Source organism: Salvelinus fontinalis, chromosome 13 (assembly GCF_029448725.1).
Source record: "Salvelinus fontinalis isolate EN_2023a chromosome 13, ASM2944872v1, whole genome shotgun sequence".
Lineage (NCBI taxonomy): Eukaryota > Metazoa > Chordata > Actinopteri > Salmoniformes > Salmonidae > Salvelinus > Salvelinus fontinalis.
This window is the reverse complement of record NC_074677.1, coordinates 15,037,150-15,058,961: the sequence shown is the minus strand read 5'-3', so window position 1 is coordinate 15,058,961 and position 21,812 is coordinate 15,037,150. Positions and strand designations below refer to the sequence as shown.

Here is a 21,812-nt window from a genome sequence, read left to right as displayed (position 1 = left end):
AAAGGCCTCATTTTATGGAGTGCTGCACAGATGGTTGTCCTTCTGGAAGGTTCTCCCATCTCCACAGAGGAACTCTAGAGCTCTGTCAGAGTGACCGTCGAGTTCTTGGTCCGCTCCCTGACCATTGCCCTTATCCCCCGCTTGCTCAGTTTGGTCGGGCGGCCAGCTCTAGGAAGAGCCTTGGCAGTCACAAACTTCTTCCATTTAAGAATTATGGCCACTGTGATCTTGGGGACCTTCAATGCTGACAATTCCTTTGACCTCATGGCTTAGTTTTTGCTCTGACATACACTGTCAACTGTGGGACCTTTTATATAAACAGGTGTGTGCCTTTCCAAATCATGTCCAATCAAGTTGTAAAAACATCTCAAGGATGATCAATGGAAACAGGATACACCTGAGCACAATTTCGATTCTCATAGCAAAGTGTTTGAATACTTATATAAGGTATTTCTGTTTTCACTTGGTCATTATTGGGTATTTTGTGTAGATTGCTGAGGCTTTTAAAAAATGTAATCCATTTTACAATAAGGCTCTAACGTAACAAAATGTGGAAGACGTCAATGGGTCTGAATACTTTCTGAAGGGGGGGCGGTGTGCGTGCGTGCGGTACCAGTCAAACGTTTGGACACCTACTCATTCCAGGGTTTATTTATTTTTACAATTTTCTACATTGTAGAATAATAGTGAATACATCAAAACTATGAAATAACACACATGGAATCATGTAGTAACCAAAAAAGTGTTAAACAAATCAAAATATTTTATATTCGAGATTATTAAAAATTGTTCAAAATAGCTACTTTGCCTTGACAGCTTTGCACATTCTTGGCATTCTCTCAACCAGCTTCATAAGGTAACCTGGAATGCATTTCAATTAACAGGTATGCACTGTTAAAAGTTCATTTGTGGAATTTCTTTCCTTCTTAATGTGTTGTGTTGTGACAAGGTATGGGTGGTTTACAGAAGATATCCCTATCTGGTAAATGACCAAGTCCATATTAGGGCAACTCGTTGAGTGCGGTATTAGTGCCAGCATCAGTCTGTGGTGATAAATAGACAGCTTCGAAAAATATAGATAAACTCTCTTGGTAAATAGTGTGGTTTTACAGCTTATCATGAGATGCTCTACCTCAGGCGAGCAAAAGACTTCCTTAAGGATTGGACCCATTTTTTTAAATTTCCGCCTAAAATGACATTGACACCCAAATCACCTTTTAAGTTTGTGGAAATTAGAAATTTATGTAGGAGAATATAACACAATAGATCTGGTAAAAGATAATACAAAACAAAAACATGTGTTTTCTCATGTGTATATATATATGTATATGTATATGTGTGTGTGTGTGTGTGTGTATGATATGTAGATATATGAGAAAACACATGTCTTTGGAGGGAGCTGAAAGTCCTTATTGCCCAGCGACAGCCCCGAAACCTGAAGGATCTGGAGAAGGTCTGTATGGAGGAGTGGGCCAAAATTCCTGATGCAGTGAGTGCAAACCTGGTCAAGAACTACAGGAAACATTTGGTCTCTGTAATTGCAAACAAAGGTTTCTGTACCAAATATTAAGTTCTGCTTTTCTGATGTATCAAATACTTATGTCATGCAATAAAATGCTAATTATTTACTTAAAAATCATACAATGTGATTTTCTGGATTTTTGTTTTAGATTCCGTCTCTCACAGTTGAGTGTACCTATGATAAAAATTACAGACCTCTACATGCTTTGTAAGTAGGAAAACCTGCAAAATCGGCAGTGTTTCAAATACTTGTTCTCCCCACTGTATGTATGTATGTATGTATGGTTGAAGTTGGAAGTTTACATACACTTAGGTTGGAGTCATTAAAACTAGTTTTTCAACCACTCCACAAAATTCTTGTTAACAAACTATAGTTTTGCCAAGTCGGTTAGGACATCTACTTTGTGCATAATAATACTGTGAAAATTATGATTATGCCCTTTTAGTGTAAGAGCCTGTTTTGGTGGGATGGTGTTTTGGCCTGCTTGATGACATCACCAGGTGGTAAATTAGTTTATAGACCAATAAGACCTCCAAACTTCTCTGCTAGATTTCAGTTTTCCTCGAACCACTCTGACTGTCCTTGCTAAATTCTTGCTTGAGAAATTGCTCTTTGCTAAGAAGCTGTTTGTTTTATGTTTGACCATTAAAAACAAATTACAGTATCTAGTTTCCATCCAATTGGCGATAGATTTTCAGGCAAATCTTCAAAAATCCGCATAAAGAAAATCCGCACATTTATCCACCAAATTAATATTAGATTTTGTTCATCAGCTGTTATTTACAAATAGACACAGACCTTTACCCCTTGTCTTACCGGAGGCAGCTGTTCAATCTCAACATCAATTTTTCAGAGGAGACTGCATGAACCAGGCCTTCATGGTTGCTGCAAAGAACTACTAAAGGACACCAATAAGAAGAGACTTGCTTGGGCCAAGAAACACAAGCATTTACTGACATTAGACCGGTGGAAATTTGATCTTTGGTCTGGAGTCCAAATTGGAGATATTTGGTTCCAACCGCCGTGTCTTTGTGAGATGCGGTGTGGGTGAACGGATAATTTCCGCATGTGTATTTCCCACCGTAAAGCATGGAGGAGTAGGTGTTATGGTGTGGGGGTGCTTTGCTGGTGACACTGTCTGTGATATATTTAAAATTCAAGGCACACTTAACCAGCATGACTATCACAGCATTCTGCAGCGATACGCCGTCCCATCTGGTTTGGGCTTAGTGGGACTACCATTTTGTTTTTCAACAGGACAATGACCCAAAACACACCTCCAGGCTGTGTAATGGCTATTTGACAAAGAAGGAGAGTGATGGCGTGCTGCATCAGATGACCTGGCCTCCACAATCCCTGACCTCAACCAAATTGAGATGATTTGAGATGAGTCAGACCGCAGAGTGAAGGAAAAGCAGCCAACAAGTGCTCAGCATATGTGGGTACTCCTTCAAGACTGTTGGAAAAACATTCCAGGTGAAGCTGGTTGAGAGAATGCCAAGAGTGTGCAAAACATAATAGAAGGCAAGGCAAAGGGTGGCTATTTGAATAATCTCAAATATAAAATATATTTTGATTTGTTTGATACTTTTTGGGGAGGGTTAACACATACTGAATCATGTAGTATTTCATAGTTTTGATGTCTTCTATTTTTCTACAATGTAGAAAATAGTAAAAATATAAATGAAAAACCCTTGAATGAGTAGGTGTTCTAAACTTTTGACCGGTAGTGTATATACATGTGTATTGAAGGATATCCATTTTACTATGATTTTAATTCATAAGCTATGTTTTCATTGAAAAGTGGAGCATTGGACAGATGCTCCACAAATACTGTAGCATGGCGGACATTTTGCCATCTGACTACCACAGGTGGCAGGCATGCAGTATCTGCACAGGCTTCTGGGCCCCTTGATCAACAGGATCTTTGAGGAGAAGAAGTATGTAGAGCTGGACCCTAACAAAGTGGAGTTGAAGGAGGCTGGGTAAGATTTCAAGATGATGTAGGCAGAATCTACCTCACACCCAGTGTTGATTTAGTGAAGGTGCTGAAGGCAACTGGAGAAATAGGAAAAAGTCTTTGTACACTTCCCGTCAAATACACATTGCTTTAATTGTAGCTGAGCTTTCAGTCAGTCGATGCTCCGATGAAGGTCGACTGACCGAAAAGCTCATGTAAAATTTTAAGAAATGTGCATCTGACTGGAAGTGTGCAGAGACTTTTTCCTAGTTTTCACAAGAAAAGATGCATCTTAATTTTTTACACTTAGCCACACATGCTACATCTCATTATTCAGTCTCTGACTATTGTAGATGACTTGTGTGTGTGCCTGCGTGTGTGTGTGCCTGCGTGTGTGTGTGCCTGCGTGTGTGTGTGTGCCTGCGTGTGTGTGTGTGCCTGCGTGTGTGTGCCTGCCTGCGTGTGTGGGTGCCTGCCTGCGTGCGTGTGTGGGTGGGTGCCTGCGTGCGTGTGTCCGCTTATGTGTGCCTGTGCACGTGTCTGCGTGCGTCTGCCTGCCTGCGTGTGTGTGCCTGCGTGTGTGTGCGCCTGCTTGTGCGCGCGCGCGTGTGCGTGTGTGTGTGTGTGTGTTGTGTAGGTGTACGGGCCTCCACCGGGTGCACACTGAGGCTGAGGTGATCCAGCAGAGCACCAGCCTCCTGCAGTCCTACCTTTCTGAGTTGCTCCATGCGATCGTCCAGTCAGCCTCCTACTGCCCTGTTGCACTCTGCCAGGCCTTCCAACAGCTCTACCAGTGCGTCAACAAGCGCTTTCCTGAGCCTGAGTATAGGGTTAGTACAACAGCAGTGTTTCCCCTAGCATTGTTTTGGTGGTGTCCTATATGAATCCCATCTAGGGCTGTTATTGTCACCATATTACCGACACACCGGTGGTCATGAGTCATGGTTTCGGTCACGATCACGGTATCTAGGCTCCAAAACTGCTCTGATGCCGCTGACGGTCATTAGTAGCCTACCAAACTTGCTAACTGCCAGTCGCTAATGGCCTGGTACTCAGCACTCTATTGTCCCTCTAATCACTCTGTCATCAATGCAAACTAAATCCAAAATCAAATAGAACACTTCATGAGAGCTCATTTTGCGCAACATTTCTAAAGGCTATGCAATTGTGACTCACCACCTGGATTCAGTCTTATGTAGCAAAATTTGAAATTGTTTTTTACATTGGATAAAAGTAGAGACTCAGCGCTACAAAATGGTATATCATACACTGCATTTGCAGTCATTTTGGGTCATTTTGGTAGCAGTTTCCCACTTACTTTGTGACAAATGCTCCTAACCTTGAAGAGGTTTGCCACAACATGTAGCTACATAAACAATGAACCTAGCTAGGTAAACGATGTTTAAGATCACACACGGCACGTAACGAGCCAGCCAGGTAACGTTAGGTAGTTAAACAACAATAAACACAGTGCCAAATCATGTCGTTACTACCCTGCATGAATACGGCTTTGGGATACGAGTAATAATGTCCGCTAGCTAGCTAACAGTACACTTTAGCTTGAAATGAAACCATTTTTCTGTCAAAATTAGAAACGTGTAATGTCTGAAAATATAGCTAGCTGAAGCTAGACTGTCTTACCTGTATACATCATCGTGCATGATGGATGCATCTCCCTTAGTTTGAAAATGTAATCCGGAGACCGGTGTTTTCTGCATCTCTTTAGGTATCTTACTCTAATTCCACTGATTTCAAAACTTGATCCTCCAGAAAGTGGAGAGGAACTCTTATGCAGCTCCACTACACAATATTTTGTTTTGGATAGGGGGCAGAATTTTCACTTTGGATGAATTGCGTGCCCAAACTGAACTTCCTCCTACAATGTACCAGATGGTAATACATGCATATTATTATTACTATTGGATAGAAAACACTCTGAAGTTTCTAAAACTGTTTGAATTGTGTCTGTGAGTATAACAGAACTCATTTGGCAGACAAAAACCTGAGAAGAAATCCAAACAGGAAGTGAGAACTCGATTGTCAAAACGGTGCCAATTGATTTCCCTGTTAGTTATGGATGTGCATACACTTCCTAGGGCTTCCACTAGATGTCACCGTCTTTAGATACTGGTTGTAGGATTCTACTATAAAGGAGGGGCTCATAAGAGCTATTTTACTGAGTGGTCTGCAGAAAGCCTCGGTCTCATTATGCGAGGTCTTGAGAGAGTATGCTCTCGTTCCAATGCTTTTCTTCAGACAATGAAATTCTCCGGTTGGAACCTTATTGATGATTCATGTTAAAAACATCCTAAATATGGATTGAATACATCATTTGACTTGTTTCTACGACCTGTAACATAACTTTTTGAGTTTGTCTGGAGGGATTGCTCGTGCGTCATGAAGATGGATTACTGGGCTGAACATGCTAACAACAAGTGGCTAAATGATGGGCTTTATGGAACTTTATGGAACAAATCAGTCATTTATTGTCGAACTGGGATTCCTGGGAGTGCCTTCTGATGAAGTTATTTGAAGTTAAGTGAATATTTATAGTGTTTTTGTAGCTTCTGTTTACGCCAAAATGGCAGCTATTTCTTTGGCTAATTTGGGTTCTGAGCGCCGTTCTCAGATTATTATTTTTCCCTAAAGTTTTTTTGAATTCTGACACAGAGGTTGCATAGAGGATAAGTTTATCTTTCATTTTGTGAATAACACTTGCATCTTTTATCAATGTTTATTATGAGTATTTCTGCAAAATCACCGGAAGTTTTGGAATCAAAACAATGTAAACTGATATTTTTATATATATATATATATATATATATATATATATATATATATATTTTTTTTATATATATATATATATATATATATATATATGCACATTATCGAACAAAACACACAATAGATGTATAACATGATGTCCTATGACGGTCATCTGATGAAGATAATCAAAGGTTAGTGATTCATTTTATCTATATTTCTTCTTTTTCTAACTCCTATTGTTGGCTGAAAAAATGTCTGTGTGTGTTTGTGACTTGGCTCTGACCTAACATAATCATATGTTGTGCTTTCACTGTAAATCATTTTTGAAATCGGACACCACGGGTAGATTAACAAGATGTTTATCTTTCATTTGCTGTATTGGACTTGTTAATGTGTGAAAGTTAAATATTTCTGAAAAATATTTTTGAATTTCGCGCGCTGCCTTTTCAGTGGAATGTTGTGGGTGTTCCGCTAGCGGAACCCCTGAGCTAGAAAGGTTTTAAAGCCACGTTGGACAGGATTACCAACACAGACTGACAAGTTCAAATAGACAGAGTCCTACAGTATATGGCAGAACAATCCGAACTCATCTCTCGGCATGTCCAGCCCACTCATTATCTCAGCCAATCATGGCTAGTCAGAAGGTTGCTGTCTTTTTCTGTGGCTTAACCAACAAGGCTTGTAATTTAACACTTTTATTCGTATTTACAGATGGCATACAAGTTTGTTATTAAGGCACATGAAAGTTCACATGTTCGAGAAGGCATTTCTGCCAAAACAAAACGCATTTTGATGGAAAAAAAATGTGTTTTACGTTCAAACGGCTCTCCTGTGAAGTCGTGACTTGCGACATATGCCTAGTTTCCTTAATCGGGTCACAATTGTGTGTGAGAACAAAGTTTTGATGGCCTCTTAAAAAGAAGCGCATCCCATCAGCTTCCTCTATTTCTCAACTTTTCTAATATTAAGCACATTGCTTCGCTTTTACATTTTAGCATATGCATGTTTTCCAGAGCGACTTAAAGTAGTGAGTGCCTACATTTTCGTGCTGGTCACCCTTAGGAATTGTATCCGCAACCCTGGCATTGCAAGCGCCATGCTCTACCAACTGAGCCACACAGGACCACCACAGACTTTACAACATAAGTACCCTACCTTGGTGGCATGAAAATTACGTATTTCTTTCTCCTGCCCCTGTTACGACATATACATGATTACGGTCTATTCTAAATCAAAACTAATTTCACACATACTGTATATATTATTTAGTATATGTAAAGACAAGATTAAATTGAGAATAGTCTGATGGCTGACAGTATTATCACTTGTGAATGATGTATTATCATTTGTGCTCAGCGTGTGCATTCTAAGGCAAGAAACAGTGCATGCCTTTTTTTGTTGTGACTTTTTCAAATCATAGTCGCACACATGTAGCCTAGCCCATAGGCCTATATGTTTTGATAAGGTTTGTATCACAACTAAAGTGACCCAATAACAAAAAAACGTAGCCTATAGGCCTAGGACTCCTGTAACACAATTGGAGAGGATGTACCCTGCAGAGCCTGGTGAAACGTGTTCTTATAATCCGTCATTGCACAATCGCGTGTGAGTTTTGACTGGACACTTAAAAAAAGAGGACCCCGGCTTGGTCAAGCTGCTATGTTTAATGCTAAATTCTTAAAAGTAAGCACATTAATCTGCTTTACAACAGTGTAGCCTACCTTGGTTTACATAGGCGGTGTATAAATTTCAAGTTTGGGGAAGGTAATTTTCACCATTAAAAAAGCTCCTTTTATAATAATGCATTCCATGAATCATTGCATTTTGCAGACTTATGTAAGATAGCCTACTATTCTTAATGTGATGATTGGATAGTCATAATTTAGGCTAATTAATATACTGAACAAAAATATAAACTCAACATGTAAAGTTTTGTTCCGGACGTTGCTTCCAGATGGAGTTTGGAACTCCGGTAGTGAGTGTTGCAACCGAGGACAGACAAGTTTTATGTGCAACGCGCTTCAGCACTCGGCGGTCCCATTCTGTGAGCTTGTGTGGCCTACCACTTCACGGCTGAGCTGCTGTTGCTCCTAGACATATCCACTTCACAATAACCGCACTTACAGTTGACCGGGGCAGCTATAGTAGGGTAGAAATTTGACGAACTGACTTGTTGTGTCATGTCGAAAGTCACTGAGCTCTTCAGTAAGGTCATTCTACTGCTAATGTTTGTCTATGGAGATTTCATGGCGGTGTGCTCAATTTTATACACCTGTCAGCAACGGGTGTAGCTGAAATAGCCAAATCCACTACTATGAAGGGGTGTCCACATACTTTTGTGTGTATATATAGTGTAAGCTATATGTAGAGCACAGGTTAAATTAAGAATGGTCTGATGGATGAGAGTATTATCAAGTGTTTGTCAAATTGTGAATGAGAGACTGAAGTGTGTAGCCTGAGTAAGAATCGGAGCAGAGCTTTTGCCTTTCATGTAACTTTTTTCAAATCATCATTAGTTGCGTCATGCAGCCTTAGGCTATATGTTTTGATTTTTGATACATTCTAAGGTTTGTTTCACATCTTAAGTTGCATGAATAACTCTAAATGGACCTGTTCTTTTGTTAACTGCTCAACACAAAATAGCCGCATGGGCGCAGTCCCTCAGAAATAATTTGGGGAAAATATCCTTTCTATTTGATTCAGCTATGTTCAACTATAGGCCTATTCTCCATACTATAAAACAATACCATGGAATTCTAAGCAAATATTGTCTGCTAAATGAACTAGTATAGCCCACAGCCATAGCCAGATCAGGGCCTAACATAAGGACAACTCAGATTGTGCTGTAATGTTCTTCTGAAACAGGCTACATTTCATGTTTCTTTGGACCTATCTAAAATATATAATGGATTTATTGTGACGGTGTAGGCTATATTAAATGGATTTTACTTTTTAAAATGTAGATGTGCTGAAGGTCCAAATCAGTAGTTTGTAGGCAATGCATGGAAACCAGGGGATGCTAAATGTGTTTGTTAATTACCTGCAAATTATAGTAAAACAGCCCGTTGTTTGCATGACATTTTTTTTTACATTTTGGTTTATTTTCAATACATTGGATGTTGAAATCAAAATTAAGCTTAAAATGATAATGATAACTCCCCCACTCAGTGTAATCTCTGTTGTGTGGCCTGTGTTTGCAGAAGGTGAAGTTTATAGCCGTGACCAGTTTCCTGTGTCTGCGCTTCATCTCTCCGGCTATCATGTCCCCCAAGCTTTTCCACCTCCGGGAGAAACATGCGGATGCCCGCACCAGTCGCACACTGCTGCTACTGGCTAAGGTAGGCACAAAATGGTGGTGCCGCACACTGCTGCTACTCGCTAAGGTAGGCACAAAATGGTGGTGCTACGCACTGCTGCTACTGGCTACTGTAGGCACAAAATTGTGGATTTAGTTCCCGGTTGCCATCTGTGTTAGAAATATACTTTTAGTGGTACAACTCTTCTTCTCCCATCCGCCATACCCCTACAGGCCATTCAGACCATTGGCAACCTGGACACTCTGACCTGCTGTTCCAAAGAGCCCTGGATGGTGCCACTGCAGCCAGCCATCCAGCTGGGTATCACCCAGCTCAAAGACTTCATCATTAGACTGGTCAGCTGTGACAACTCTGAAGGTAAACACTATAACATACACTATATGACCAAAAGTATGTGGACATCTGCTCGTCGAACATCTCATTCCAAAATCATGGGCATTCATATGGAGTTGGTCCCCACTTTGCTGCAATAACAAGCATCTCACTACACCCGCAATAACATCTGCTAAATATGTGTATGTGACCAATAACATTTCATTTGATAACAGCCTCCACTCTTCTGGGAAGGTTTCCACTAGATGTTGGAACATTGCTGCAGAGACTTGCTTCCATTCAGCTATGAGCATTAGTGTGGTCGGGCACTGATGTTGGGCGATTAGGCCTGGCTTGCAATCGGCGTTCCAATTCATCCCAAAGGTCTTCGTAGGGGTTGAGGTCAGGGCTCTGTGCAGGCCAGTCAAGTTCTTCCACACCAATCTCAACAAACAACTTCTGTATGTACCTCACTTTGTGCATGGGGGCATTGTCATGCTGAAACAGGAAAGGGCCTTCCCCAAGCTGTTGCCACAAAGTTGGAAACATACAATTATAATCTAGATGATTCTATGCTGTAGCGTTAAGTTTTCCCTTCACTGGAACTAAGGGGCCTAGCCCGAACCATGAAAAACAGCCCCAGACCATTATTCCTCCTCCACCAAACTTTACAGTTGGCACTATGCATTTGGGCACATAGCGTTCTCCTGGTCTGGCGTCCGCCAAACCAAGATTCATGACTGCCAGATGGTGAAGTGTGATTCATTACTCCAGAGAAGGCATTTCCACTGCTCCAGAGTCCAATGGCGGCATGCTTTACACCACTCCAGCCAACGTTTGGCATTGCGCATGATGATTTTATGCTTGTGTGCGGCTGCTCGGCCATGGAAACCCATTTCATGAAGCTCCTGACAAAACGTCATTGCGCTAACGTTGCTTCCAGGGGCAGTTTGTAACTCGGTAGTTAGTGTTGCAACCAAGGACAGACGATTTGTACGAGCTTCAGCACTCTTCTGTCCCATTCTGTGAGCTTGTGTGGCCTACCACTTTGTGGCTGAGCCATTGTTGCTCCTAGACGTTTCCACTTCACAATATACAGTACCAGTCAAAAGTTTGAACACACCTACTCATTCCAGGGTTTTTCTGTATTTGTACGATTTTCTACATTGTAGAATAATAGTGAAGACAGTCACCTGAAATGCATTTAAATTAACAGTTGTGCCTTGTTAAAAGTTAGTTTGTGGAATCAGTTGTGTTGTGACAAGATAGGGGTGTTATACAGAAGATAGCCCTATTTGGTTAAAGACTAAGTCCATATTATGGCAAGAACAGCTCAAATAAGCAAAGAGAAACGACAGTCCATCATTACTTTAAGACATGAAGGGCAGTCAATCCGGGAAAATTTCAGGAACTTTGAAAGTTTCTAAAAGTGCAGTCGCAAAAACCATCAAGCGCTATGATGAAACTGGCTCTCATGAGGACTGCCTCAGGAAAGGAAGACCCAGAGTTACCTCTGCTGCAGAGGATAGGTTCATTAGTTACCAGCCTCAGAAATTGCAGCCCAAATAAATGCTTCACAGAGTTCAAGTAACAGACACATCTCAACATCAACTGTTCAGAGGAGACTGCATGAATTAGGCCTTCATGGTCGAATTGCTGCAAAGAAACCACTAGTAAAGGACACCAATAAGAAGAGACTTACTTGGGCCAAGAAACATGAGCAATGGACATTAGACCGTTGGAAATCTGTACTTTGGTCTGTTTAGTCCAAATTTGAGATTTTTGGTTCCAACCACTGTGTCTTTGTGAGATGCAGAGTAGGTGAATGGATAATCTCTGCATGTGTGGTTCCCACCATGAAGCATGGAGGAGAAGGTGCTATGGTGTGGGGGTGCTTTGCTGGTGACACTGACTGTGATTTATTTATATTTCAAGGCACACTTAACCAGCATGGCTACCACAGCATTCTGCAGCAATACACCATTCCATCTGGTTTGGGCTGAGTGGGACTATCATTTGTTTTTCAACAGGACAATGACCCAACACACCTCCAGGCTGTGTAAGGGATATTTGACCAAGAATGAGAGTGATAGAGTGCTGGATCAGATGACCTGGTCTCCACAATCACCTGACCTCAACCGAATTGAGATGGTTTAGGATGACTTGGACCTCAGTGAAGGAAAAGCAGCCAACAAGTGCTCAGAACAAGTGGGAACTCCTTCAAGACTGTTGGAAAAGCCTTCCAGGTGAAGCTGGTTGAGAAAATGCCAAGTGTGCAAAGCTGTCAAGGCAAAGGGTGGCTGCTTTTTGAAGAATCTCAAATCTAAAATATATTTTGATTTGTTTAACACTTTTGGTTACTACAAATTATACATCTAAATACTACGATTCCAAATATGTTATTTCATAGTTTTGATGTCTTCACTATTGTTCTACAATGTAGAAAATAGTAAAAATAAAGAAAACCCTTGAATGATTAGGTGTCCAAACTTTTGACTTGTATTGTACTTTTGTATAGTCTATGCAATTATTATGGTAATTCAGCCTTCCCTGTTATTGATAACATAGAATGTTTCCTTGCGGAATTGAAGTTAGCCAATAGCTATATCCTTAGCATATTTGTAGTCCTCAAAGGGAAAACTCTATAAGATCTCCTATTCTTTACAGGGTAACCACTACAACATCTCTTCCATGCGCTTATAATATGTGGTTAGCTATAAGCAAATTCCCTAGATATGTAGAGGGTAAACTCAACAAGATTTCTCCCATGCTCTTATGTTTTTAGCTGGTGGTTATTAGCTAATTCCTTATGGTTTGCTGGTTGTTAGAAACAACATGTATTTGACTGTGATTTAATGTGGAATGCTTTGAAGTGTTTGCCATGCCAATAACTCAAATCACTGACTTCACTAATACAATTATACTGAACAAAGGTATAAAAGCAAAATGCATCAATTTCAACGATTTTACTGAATCACAGTTCATGTAAAGAAATCAGTCAATTGAAATAAATAAATTAGGCCCTAATATATGGATTTCACATGCCTGGGCAGGTGCACAGCCATGGGTGGGCCTGGGAGAGCATAGGTCCACCCACTGGAAAGCCAGGCCCAGCCAATCAGAATGAGTTTTTCCCCCACAGAAGGGCTTTGTTACAGACACAAATACTCCTCAGTTTCATCAGCTGTCCGGGTGGCTGTCTCAGACGATCCCGCAGTTGAAGAGGTCCTTGGCTGGCGTGGTCTGTGGTTTTGAGGCTGGGTGGATGTACTGCCAAATTCTCTAAAATTATGTCTTATGGTCGAGAAATGTACATTCAATTATCTCTTAGCTCTGGTGGACATTCCTGCAGTCACTGTGTCAATTGGGTGCACCCTCAACTGACATCTGTGGCATTGTGTTGTGACAAAACTGCACATTTTAGAGTGCCCTTTTGTTGTCCCCAGCAGAAGGTGCACCTGTGTAATGATCAGGCTGTTTAATCAGCTTGTTGATATACCACACCTGTCAGGTGGATAGATTACCTTGGAAAAGGAGAAATGCTCACTAACAGGGATGTAAACAATTTTTGTTCACAACATTTTACAGAAATTAGCTTTTTGTGCATATGGAAGATATCTGGAATCTTTTATTTCAGGTCATGAAACATGGGACCAATACTACATGTTGTGTTTTTTATATTTTTGTTCAGTATAATTCAGCTATTTCAGCCTATCTTTTTTGATAGTAGAGATCAAACAGTATGTTACCTTTTAGGGCTGCTAAGATGTTAGTCATGCTAGCTATGTGTGGTTTCCAATGGACTGACAATGCTGTGTGTTTAGGGATGCTAAATCAATCAATCAAATGTATTGATAAAGCCCTTCTTACATCAGCTGATGTCACAAAGTGCTGTACAGAAACCCAGCCTAAAATCCCAACCAGCAAGCAATGCAGGTGTAGAAGCACGGTGGCTAGGAAAAACTCCCTAGAAAGGCCAGAACCTAGGAAGAAACCTAGAGGAACCAGGCTATGAGGGGTGGCTGTCCTCTTCTGGCTGTGCCGGGTGGAGATTATAACAGAACACAAGTTCTGCTTACAAAGTAGTTAGCCTTATATGCTAGCTGTGATTCCCTATGGGCCACCCATGTAGGTGGGGCTAGGTCTACATAAGGGTGCCAATTTAAAAAAATTCACAAAGGCCATGAGGCTGATACGTAAGCTTATTGAAGATCAGTGATACTATCAAGAGCAATGTGCGGTTTCCTTTTTCATTCATCTGATTCACTATGGGCTGACATGACTCTGCTGTGTGTTCCAGACCTAGAGCTATAGTAGAGGTTATGTCAAACGCTACTGTTATGTTTAGGGATGATAAGATTTTAGCCATGCTAGCTAGTTGTGAGTGATTCCCTATGGCTTGACACTACTGTGTATTCCAGACCTGGGCCTGCAGCAGAGGATGAGTCTCCAGTGTGGCTCCATGGAGAAGGAGGGCTTCATTCTCCTACACAGGACCAAGGACAAGAGCATGCTGATGACATCACCTTTTAAGAAGTACTACGTCACCCTCAGCAAAGACACCCTGTCTTACGCCCGGACCCAGCACTCCAAGGTGAGTGCCTTCTCAGCTTGAGAAGATCACCTGTTGTAGTTAGTCAATCATTGACATTTATTGATACTGTAGACTTTTTTTATTGGAGAATTTCTGTTTCAGCCCGTTATCTTCCTTTTGCTTTATAATGAACATTACCCAGGTATTTGTTTCCAGGCGTCCAATGGCAACTAGTTCAAGGCCCTTGTACTATTGTGTGAAAAACGCTACATGAAACACAATCTCTCCCACATCCCTTGTTGTCTTCCCACTATCATGGAGGAATGTATTTTATTACTGTATTCTTGTCTTATTGTCTATTTCTGTGCCTGTGTGTTGTATGTCTGAAATACCACTGTAGTATATTCATTCTAGCCTTGTCCCAGATCTGTTTGTGCTCTTGCAAACTCCGTTGCTGTCTTTGTCAAGCCAAACATGTTATTTGGCATGAACATGAGTGACGAGGGGTTGGCATGATAGTACAAACAGACTGGAATTCGGGCAGTAGTAATTCTAAGGTAAGGTGACAGATGGTTAAATTGAATTAAATTGTTTCCCCTGCTATCACAGAAGAGCTCCTTCATCTCCCTGCCCAGGATCCGAGCAGTGGAGAAGGTGGAGGAGAAGAGCTTTGGCAGTGCCAACGTCATGCAGATCATCTCCAGCCGAGACAATGGCCTGGTGGAGACACTGTACCTGGACTGTAAGGTCAGCTTCTTCACAAGACCCCAAAGCAGATAACACCCTATTCCCTATATTGTGCACTACATTTGACCAGGGCTATGGTCAAAAGTAGTGCACTATATAGGGAATAGGGTAGCCATGCAGGCCTACTGTATTTCTGAATCAGAATCAGTCAACATTATTACAGCCATAAATGTTCACAATAAATTTGATTGGTTTTCTCACACACACACACACACACACACGAGTTAAAAAACATCAATACAGAATACATAATGTAACACATGCAAGATGAACACGTGATTATCACACAATACGCAACCCATACCACATACAGCACTGTTGCCGGTCACTGGTAGTACAGTACCTGTATTCATCAAGTGTCTCAGAGTAGGAGTCCTGATCGAGGATCAGGTCCGACCTATCCATTTAGTCTTATTCATTATGATCTAAAAGGCAGAAATTATCCTAGGTCAGCACCCCTACTCTGAGGCACTTTATGAATACTGGCCCAGATTTGAATTATGGGATTAATAATAATTAATTGATGATGATGATGATAATAATAAAAATTATAATTGATTGGACTTAGCTTTTTTTCTAGACACCCAAAGCACTTTACATATTGTAGTAAGCGGGATGCTCATCTCATCCACCACCAATGTGTAGCACCCACTTGGGTCTCTACCCCCTCTCTTTATCTCTTTCCCCCGTAGAGTGTGAATGAGCTGAATCAGTGGCTCTCGGCCCTGAGAAAAGCCTGCAGCCACAACACAGACACTATGAGCTCCTACCACCCAGGGATATACAAAGGAGATCGATGGAGCTGCTGCCACCAGAAGGACAAAGCAGGTACCACAGATTGGCGTGTCTGCCATGCAATGCAATACAATGCTACAATAGATCAGGTAAGAGTTGGGGTATGGATCCAGAATCTCCTCATTTGCCGCACATCAAAATTAGCCTAAATATAGGCTACTATTCATGTGTATTTCATACTGTTTGGGTAAAATGCTTGGATGGAATGTCAACCCCAATATATGTTCATGTCACATTTGCATTTTACATTTAGTCATTTAGTAGATGCTGTTATCCAGAGTGACTTACAGGAGCAATTAGGGTTAAGTGCCTTGGTAAAGGGCATATTAGGGATTCAAACCAGCAACCTTTTGGTTACTGGCCAAACGCTCTTAACCACAAGGCTGTCGCCTCCTACCACCCACGGTGCAATCACCCATGGTCTGCGTTCTATTGATCTCTTACCGTATGTATACAGTACAAGGTAGCCCTATTCTAACACACCTAGTTCAGAAAATCAAACTCCAGATGATAAGTTAAATCAGGTGTGTTGGAGTAGGGCTGGAACAAAATTGTGCGCACATAGTAGTGCTCACAGAGCTGGTTTGACCACTCCAGTGGCAAGTGCTGGACAGGTGGTTAATAATGTTTATGGGGTTGAGTCAATAGCTGCTCTTGTCTGTCCAGACCCAGGATGTGACAAGACCAAACACGGGGTGACGTTACAGGAGTGGTACGATCCCCTCGACCCAGATCTGGAATCCCAGCTCATCTATCGACACCTTATTGGAGTCCGACAAGCTTTGAGGTACAGTTCAAAACATATTGGAGAAACCTATATCCCCCTTGTTTGTTCTCACAGACAGAACTGAGTTCAAATTCTATTTGTTTTCTTCCAAATACTTAGCTGCGGTCGATCAAGCTTGTCTTGCGCAATGGATCCAATGGAATAGTCCCAAAAGTGCAAGCCCCACCCATCTGGGACTCTGGCTCAATCAATTGCTCAAAGTATTTGAAAGAAAGCAAATACTATTTGAACCCAAGTCTGTTCACAGATGCATTGCAGGTTCCTGTGTTTTGGTACTGTAGGCTGATGCACATTTTACTTTTGATTGTTTGTTTTCTTTCAGGAAAAGATACCAAGAGATGATCAAGCCAGAAGACGAGGATGACAGGGAGACTTTGGAAGGTAGGGTTCTTGAAGCTTTTTTCTTTTCATAAAGATACTGTAACAATATACACTGCTCAAAAATATAAAGGGAACACTTAAACAACACTATGTAACTCCAAGTCAATCACACTTCTGTGAAATCAAACTGTCCACTTAGGAAGCAACACTGATTGACAATACATTTCACATGCTGTTGTGCAAATGGAATAGACAGCAGGTGGAAATTATAGGCAATTAGCAAGACACACCCAATAAAGGAGTGGTTCTGCAGGTGGTGACCACAGACCACTTCTCAGTTCCTATGCTTCCTGGCTGATGTTTTGGTCACTTTTGAATGCTGGCGGTGCTTTCACTCTAGTGCTAGCATGAGACGGAGTCTACAACCCACACAAGTGGCTCAGGTAGTGCAGCTCATCCAGGATGGCACATCAATGCGAGCTGTGGCAAGAAGGTTTGCTGTGTCTGTCAGCGTAGTGTCCAGAGCATGGAGGCGCTACCAGGAGACAGGCCAGTACATCAGGAGATGTGAAGGAGGCCGTAGGAGGGTAACAACCCAGCAGCAGGACCGCTGCCTTTGTGCAAGGAGGAGCACTGCCAGAGCCCTGCAAAATGACCTCCAGCAGGCCACAAATGTGCATGTGTCTGCTCAAACGGTCAGAAACAGACTCCATGAGGGTGGTATGAGGGCCCGACGTCCACAGGTGGGGGTTGTGCTTACAGCCCAACACCGTGCAGGACGTTTGGCATTTGCCAGAGAACACCAAGATTGGCAAATTCGCCACTGGCGCCCTGTGCTCTTCACAGATGAAAGCAGGTTCACACTGAGCACATGTGACAGAGTCTGGAGACGTCGTGGAGAACGTTCTGTTGCCTGCAACATCCTCCAGCATGACCGGTTTGGCGGTGGGTCAGTCATGGTGTGGGGTGGCATTTCTTTGGGGGGCCGCACAGCCCTCCATGTGCTCGCCAGAGGTAGCCTGACTGCCATTAGGTACCGAGATGAGATCCTCAGACCCCTTGTGAGACCATATGCTGGTGTGGTTGGCCCTGGGTTCCTCCTAATGCAAGACAATGCTAGACCTGATGTGGCTGGAGTGTGTCAGCAGTTCCTGCAAGAGGAAGGCATTGATGCTATGGACTGGCCCGCCCGTTCCTCAGACCTGAATCCAATTGAGCACATCTGGGACATCATGTCTCGCTCCATCCACCAACGCCACGTTGCACCACAAACTGTCCAGGAGTTGGCGGATGCTTTAGTCCAGGTCTGGGAGGAGATCCCTCAGGAGACCATCCGCCACCTCATCAGGAGCATGCCCAGGCGCTGTAGGGAGGTCATACAGGCACGTGGAGGCCACATACACTACTGAGCCTCATTTTGACTTGTTTTAAGGACATTACATCAAAGTTGGATAAGCCTGTAGTGTGGTTTTCCACTTTAATTTTGAGTGTGACTCCAAATCCAGACCTCCATGGGTTGATAAATTTGATTTCCATTGATAGTTTTTGTGTGATTTTGTTGTCAGCACATTCAACTATGTAAAGAAAAAAGTATTTAATAACAATATTTCATTCATTCAGATCTAGGATGTGTTATTTTAGTATTCCCTTTATTTTTTTGAGCAGTGTATAATCAAGATAATGGTTATTATTCTTTTGAATGCATGTCATAAAAATAAAAAAATATTAAAGAAAGACAAAAGCCTCTTCTATGGCTCATCAAAATCATTTAATGATATGGCCTTCTATACCCTTGTATGCCTTCCTAGAAGAGGGCACGGGATTGTCATGATTAACTAGAATGTTTTATATACTGTACTGTTTTAACTTAGTAAAAAAACTTGCCAGATTTATAACCTTGTCGCCGCGGGTATTTGAACCAGCGACCGTTACTGGCTCAACACTAACCGCTAGGCTACCTACCACCCTATAGTTTAAAGGTAGAGTCAGCAATCGACAAAGTGAACTAGCAATATCGTGTTGATTTCTGCAACAACTAAGAGCATTGAAGTGCGAGGCTAAACTTCTCTGCTGTTTCTGGTCCTGCAGATTTCAGGTAATAGCTTTTGAAGCTTACCCGTGCCCTCGTGTGTATACAAGTGCATCGTGTTCATCTGCAACATCTGCGGTGATGCTCGTGCAACGTCATATTGCTGAGTCTAAAGTGTGTTTTGAAAGATGTGTGTCTGTATTTCTGTGCTGGTTGGGCCCATTCTGTAATCTGTTATCTGACCTCTCATGTCCCAGGTGAGAAGAAGCTGGATGGGATCACAAGGTTGTTCAGTGTCCTACAGGACCTGCAGAACTCCCACACTGCAGTGGAGGAGGAGGAGAGGTTAAAGAATAGGAACTTTCTCCTGGAGCTGCAAACGTAACAGAATGTCAATGCAACCGGCAGTTCTCAGGCCTAGTGTCCCAAATGGCACCCTAATCCCCTCTATAGTGCACTACTTGTGACAAGGGCACATAGGGTAAATGCGCTATAAAGGGACAGAGCCCTAGTCTCAATGTTACTCCTTTTACTCAGCTCTTGACATTAATTAATTTTGACTTGTCCTTGTCAAGAAAACCTGTATGGAACATCAGTGAAGACATTTTGGTCATTACACCATGTTCATCATAAACTTCTTCTTGTAGATGAGTTGTTGGGCGATGTTCTGCTCTTCATATTAACTTCACAGGTCTACCAGCAACATCCCTTTAAGAAGCACTGATGGGGACTGGATTTTGTTATGTGTTTGACATTGGGTTTGAGGTTCAACAACCCCACCCCCCATACATAGTGCAGGTGTAACGGTTATGAATGTATGGTAAATATTACCCATGGAAATTTTAACATGATATTTTAACAATGGGTTTATACTGTACATGAATAATGCAGCGATAGTAAAGAGTAGATTGAGACCAAGAGCAGTATTGCTGAAGTATTTGTAAAGTAATCAGCCTATTGAAAGCATATCAACTGATGGCAACACTGACATTCTGAATATCAATAGAGTAGCGCTCTCTCCATGAGGGTGCATCTTCTTTTTCTGTGGTTGTTTATTAATTTCTTTGTTAAGCGTGATTTAATTGTTCATGCACCATTGTCACAGGAGTTTAATTTATTGTCAGAAAATTGAAAGTTCAAAAATTCAATTTTTTTTTGTCTTACTTGTGAATCTGTAATGTTCCCAAATCTTTCTTACAGGCTTTTAATGCCATGGGCTACATCTGTGTTTTGTTGTTGTGTGTTCTATGTGCCATTTCAAAGTGACTATGTGCTTGAAATACTGTAAAGAACAAACTGGCGTAACAGCGTTGTCAAGATCTAATGTAAACAGACTTTTGACATGCACAAAGAATTTACAGACAAGGGGCAAAATGCATACCAAAATACATTTATGTATAAATATAATAATGCATGTATTAACTGAGAATGAATAGACAGACCTCTGAAAGATTAGTCTCATACGTTCTCAGAAATGTGTTGTGGAATATATTCGAAAACCTTTGTTGCATTCAGTGTAAATTCTAACCTTTTTATGTGTAAGGTTTTTATTGTATGTCAATGTGTGTGTGTTATTTTAAATATTGTAAATTTTTATATATTGAGCATTTGAGTTTGCATTTTCTATCTGTTTTGCCATGTGAATGTAAAATGTTCAACCATTAAAATAGGTTATTGTTATTAACCACTAGGTGGCTCAGTTTCATTTGTTTACTTGTGAAGTGCTATACTGCCATGTTAAACTGTATGGTGAAGTTGCCCCTGGACACTGATCTTGGGTCAGCTTAGCATTTTAACCAATAATGGTTAATGTTATGATTGGGGGAAGGGAAGCTGATCCTTGGTGAAACTTTAACCCGGAGCTGGACGGTACAGGGTACTTAATAATATATGCCATTTAGCAGACACTTGATCCAAAGCAGTTTATTTATGAGTGCATACATCTTTTACGTATGGGTGGTCCAGGGAATCAAACCCACTATCCTCGTGTTGCAAGCACCATGCTCTACCAACTGCGCTACAGAGGACCGGAGGACTTTATGCAGTATCTACCTCCATGTGGCATATGAGTACATTTTTTTAATATAGCACCTGCAAATACAGTTTGAAATTCCTTCTTTCCCTAATCATTTGAAAATTATAAATATAATTCAAACCAGCTAGAAAAATAGACCTAAACATTGAACACCAATATGGTGCTGGCTTGGATAGTGACTGTGGATATACTGTAGATAACCATATAAACTATTGTTTATTTACAAACCAAATGCATTAATTTAAGATTTAATCAAGTGCAATATTTATTAGATTCTAACAATTTTAAATGTTTTGCATGTGACCAGAGCACATGCTTAATTGTATTATTAACAGCAAGTGTATTATTTTTGGCTTTACTGTTATTAGCACATACAAATGCATAGAATCACTGATTCACTATGGAACTACAGATAGTCTCCCCCCCCCCCCCCCCCCCCCCCCAAAGAAAATCTAAAGGAACTTTGTTCTGAAGTGTCTGTTCTGTATATTATTTTTGTACATCATTTAACCCCTTATTTTTGGCACCAAACAGTCTAAACCCCTGTCAGTTTAGTATGTATGAGTGTGTGAGAAGTCCAGTGAGTGTGCATCGTCAGTGCAACAACAAAAAACAGGAGTCAATGCAAATAGTTTGAGTAGCCTTTTGTTCAGCAGCCTTATGGCTTGGGGATAGAAGCTGTTCAAG

The 21,812-nt window shown here is 41.4% G+C and overlaps 1 protein-coding gene across 2 annotated transcripts in view; it reads left to right on the top strand.

The window, feature by feature from the left end:
• rasa4 (RAS p21 protein activator 4) overlaps positions 1-20,778 on the top strand; it is a 68,270-nt gene extending 47,492 nt beyond the window's left edge. Inside the window, exons 12-21 of one of the 2 annotated variants that reach the window (XM_055941831.1) lie at positions 3,395-3,507; positions 4,120-4,312; positions 9,449-9,586; positions 9,778-9,922; positions 14,299-14,471; positions 15,021-15,158; positions 15,851-15,986; positions 16,620-16,740; positions 17,063-17,121; positions 19,348-20,778. In XM_055941831.1, coding sequence (XP_055797806.1) covers positions 3,395-3,507; positions 4,120-4,312; positions 9,449-9,586; positions 9,778-9,922; positions 14,299-14,471; positions 15,021-15,158; positions 15,851-15,986; positions 16,620-16,740; positions 17,063-17,121; positions 19,348-19,475 — 1,344 coding nt within the window. In that variant the 3' untranslated portion in view covers positions 19,476-20,778. Of the gene's footprint in view, positions 1-3,394; positions 3,508-4,119; positions 4,313-9,448; positions 9,587-9,777; positions 9,923-14,298; positions 14,472-15,020; positions 15,159-15,850; positions 15,987-16,619; positions 16,741-17,062; positions 17,122-19,347 lie in introns of those variants that run through there. The other variant, XM_055941832.1, reaches the window with a different exon arrangement.
• Positions 20,779-21,812: the final 1,034 nt, after the last annotated feature.